Consider the following 3,351-nt stretch of genomic DNA (forward strand, 5'->3'; position numbering starts at 1 on the left):
GTAATAATTGGGGAGAAAATAATGAAATGTTGGAAATAGAGGGATTATCATGGCAAGAAAAGATGGCTGAGGGGCTTTTATTTTCACCAACTCCTAGATTAGGTAGTTGTTTCAGTTGGGATGACGTGGAAAGTGACGTGGAAGTTTCTCTGTGGAGTTATGATATTTGATTATATATGTTGCTCGGACTCGGATTTGGGTATCTGATATGGCTGCACCCAGTGGTGGCGGACTCAAGATTTAGGCGTCGTGGATGCTCCGGAGGTTGGAACACATGTATTGACATCCAAAATTTTAAGATTCCGCTGAAAATCAAAGCACTCAACTATCTTTTTGGTTTCGAGGGTGCTTTTTTTCCAACTTATATCAATTTTTTATACATTTTTATATAGTTATACCGATTCAGTGTCGAGTTTAACGGATATTGAAGGCCGGAGCACCACTGATTTGAACCAAGGTCCGCCCCTGGTTGCACTACGAATATATATATATATATATATATATATATATATATATATATATATATAGGTTGGACTCTTCATCACATAACTTTTAGGATTCAGAGTTATGGATACGAGTCATGTGGATATATTAATGTATGTTATAACATATAAATATGAAGTATATATTTCGATTGATTAAAGTTAATAAAATTTAATTCTATATAAATATCTAATATTTTACAATACATATTCAACGTAGTTCGACAGGTGAAGTCTAAAAATAATAGAATATATGCAAGTCTTATTATATTTGTGCATATCTTTGTAGGATAGAGAGACTGTTTACATTTAAATTTGATGTAAATAATTTATACTTTGCATGTACTAATCTTCTTATATATACATGCTGTCAATATCAATACAAAGATCCATTTAGAAAAATCTAATTAAATTATTGCAAATTAATCTCCACCATGAAACTTTATAGTATGGACCTCTTATCTTCATGCATATTTATATCTTCTTGATTGAGAAGCTTTTTAAGTTTCATCTTGGATTTTAGTATTTTTTGGACTTTAATATATTTTGCTTTTCAAATATATATTAGTATGTGTCCTCATCTTTACATGGTTAACTTAATTTACGTATTAAGCATTATATAATACACACAAAAAGAATTTCAAAATTTAAATTGAAAGCGGCAACGCCACTACCTATAACTCAACAATATACCTAGTATATTTCCACATAATAGAGTGTACATTATTTGTGCTTCTACTTTTATGAAGTAGAGAAGCAGCTCACGAAAGATAGCGGCTACGTCACTGCCTATTATATCAAAAAAAAAAAAAAAATTAGTTTGAAAATTATTTTTCAAATTATATAAACCAATCAAACATAAGAAAATTGAAAGATATTTTCGTTCATACCAAACACACCCTACGTCACTGCCTATTATATAAAAAAAAAAAAAAAAAAAAGAATGTTCACATATGATCATAAAGAAAATTAACCCCCCCACGTCAAAAACGTGTAAAACATAATTCTTAAACAATTAAATAAATTAATAAAGTAAAAAATATGATGTGATGTCACACTTTGTAGAGACAAATTTGTCACTTAAGTATGAGAAAGTGTGTAGCACCCGTGTGTATGTGCCGCAAAACTATGACACTTTCTGTTTCATTGACTCAAACTGATTTTATTTTTTTTTACTTTTCACGTTTTATTTTACGGAAGTTAGTTTATTTTGTTTTTAAAATTAATTTAACTTAAATAAAATTAATATTTCAAATTGAAAATTAAATGTTTGAAGAACCAAAATGAAAGTCTGACGGTATCTATGAAAAATAATACCTATACTTTCGAAAGGTAAAAATAAAAATACGGACACTTCATCCTCTCAAACAAACTTATATAATTATACTGAATATAATTTGGACCCATAAAAAAATTAAATTAATTTAAATTTACACCATATAGATTGTAGATTGTAGAGCTCATTCACCCATAAAAAAATTAAATTAATTTAAATTTACACCATATAGATTGTAGATTGTAGAGCTCATTCGAAAGAAACGCTCTCTAAAAAAAAAATTCCTAAGAAAAAAAATTATTTTTATCCATTATATTATATTATTTGATGATAATTGTGTCTCGTTCGTTCTAGACATGAGTCAACTATTATAAGGTCCAAAATATGAGTTGAAGAATTCAATTCAAAATTCTATATATATAATCCATGACATCAAGATGCATTACGTAAGTGATGTAAGAGGCAGAGCCAGTCCTCTTTAGAGATTCGTTCAACTTTCTTCGATAAAAGAAATATATTATTTATATATAATTAAATATTTTTTATCTGGTTATAGCAGGTGTTGAATTTCTTTTAATTTTTTTTTTAATATTAAATTTTCTTACTTAAAATCCTGGCTCCGCCTCTGAATGATGCATTTGTCATCTTTCTTTCTTATTCTTTTGTTTCTTTATTTCAAGAAAAAAAAAAAAGAAAATAGCAGACAATTAAAGTAAGTACCCCACAAAGAATACGAAGAGTGAAAATTGACCTTTGTTCTAGTCATACTATAACTTTTAGGAGCCAAAAATATATATATACGTGTTCGTGTCTATATCGTAGCCACTAGTTATTATCTTGTTACTTAATTCACAGTCCATTTATATCCACAAAGTCTATAAAACACAACTTTCATTCTTTCACAAAATTCATAGCCCTTCACTCACTACAAAGTTTGAATATTATCGACTATTACAACAGTCGCGATTATTTATATAAAAAATGAATAATAATAATAACTCGATTTCGTATTTTTCTGATTCCAGCATGGCAAATCTAGAGAGAGATCACTCGCAGGAAACATCATCGTCGTCTTCAGAAAAATCAGGAGGAGGATTGCTACTAGCTGCGAACCAACCCAAGAAGCGTGCAGGGAGAAAGAAGTTCAAGGAAACTCGTCACCCGATTTATAGGGGAGTGAGGAGGAGGAATAATAACAAGTGGGTTTGCGAGATACGTGAACCTAGTGAACAGAAAAGAATATGGCTAGGGACTTATCCTACTCCAGAAATGGCGGCTCGGGCTCATGATGTTGTTGCATTGGCACTTCGAGGGAATTTAGCGATACTGAATTTCGAAGACTCTAGTTGGCGCTTGCCAGTGCCGGTGTCAAAAGATCCTAAAGAATTACGTCAGGCTGCTATGATAGCTGCTAACGCATTCCATCAAGATTCTGATGAGTCAGTTGGGGTCGATTATATGAACCAGGAAATTAATTCTAATGATGTTGTTGGTGGTGGGGCTAGTGGAAGTGACAATAACATACAAAATATGGACATTTTATGTTGTAATAATTGGGGAGAAAATAATGAAATGTTGGAAATAGAGGGATTA

General features: G+C 30.7%; 1 protein-coding gene across 1 annotated transcript; it reads left to right on the forward strand.

The window, feature by feature from the left end:
• Nucleotides 1-2,632: 2,632 nt before the first annotated feature.
• Nucleotides 2,633-3,351, forward strand: LOC124894422 (dehydration-responsive element-binding protein 1F-like; the record flags this gene model as incomplete). The annotated part of the gene is given in 1 exon segment (XM_047405108.1): nt 2,633-3,351. A coding segment is annotated over 1 exon segment (612 nt), but the record flags the coding sequence as incomplete, so codon positions are not given.

The sequence above is a fragment of the Capsicum annuum genome, unplaced genomic scaffold (genome assembly GCF_002878395.1).
Source record: "Capsicum annuum cultivar UCD-10X-F1 unplaced genomic scaffold, UCD10Xv1.1 ctg73902, whole genome shotgun sequence".
NCBI classification, from domain to species: Eukaryota; Viridiplantae; Streptophyta; class Magnoliopsida; order Solanales; family Solanaceae; genus Capsicum; species Capsicum annuum.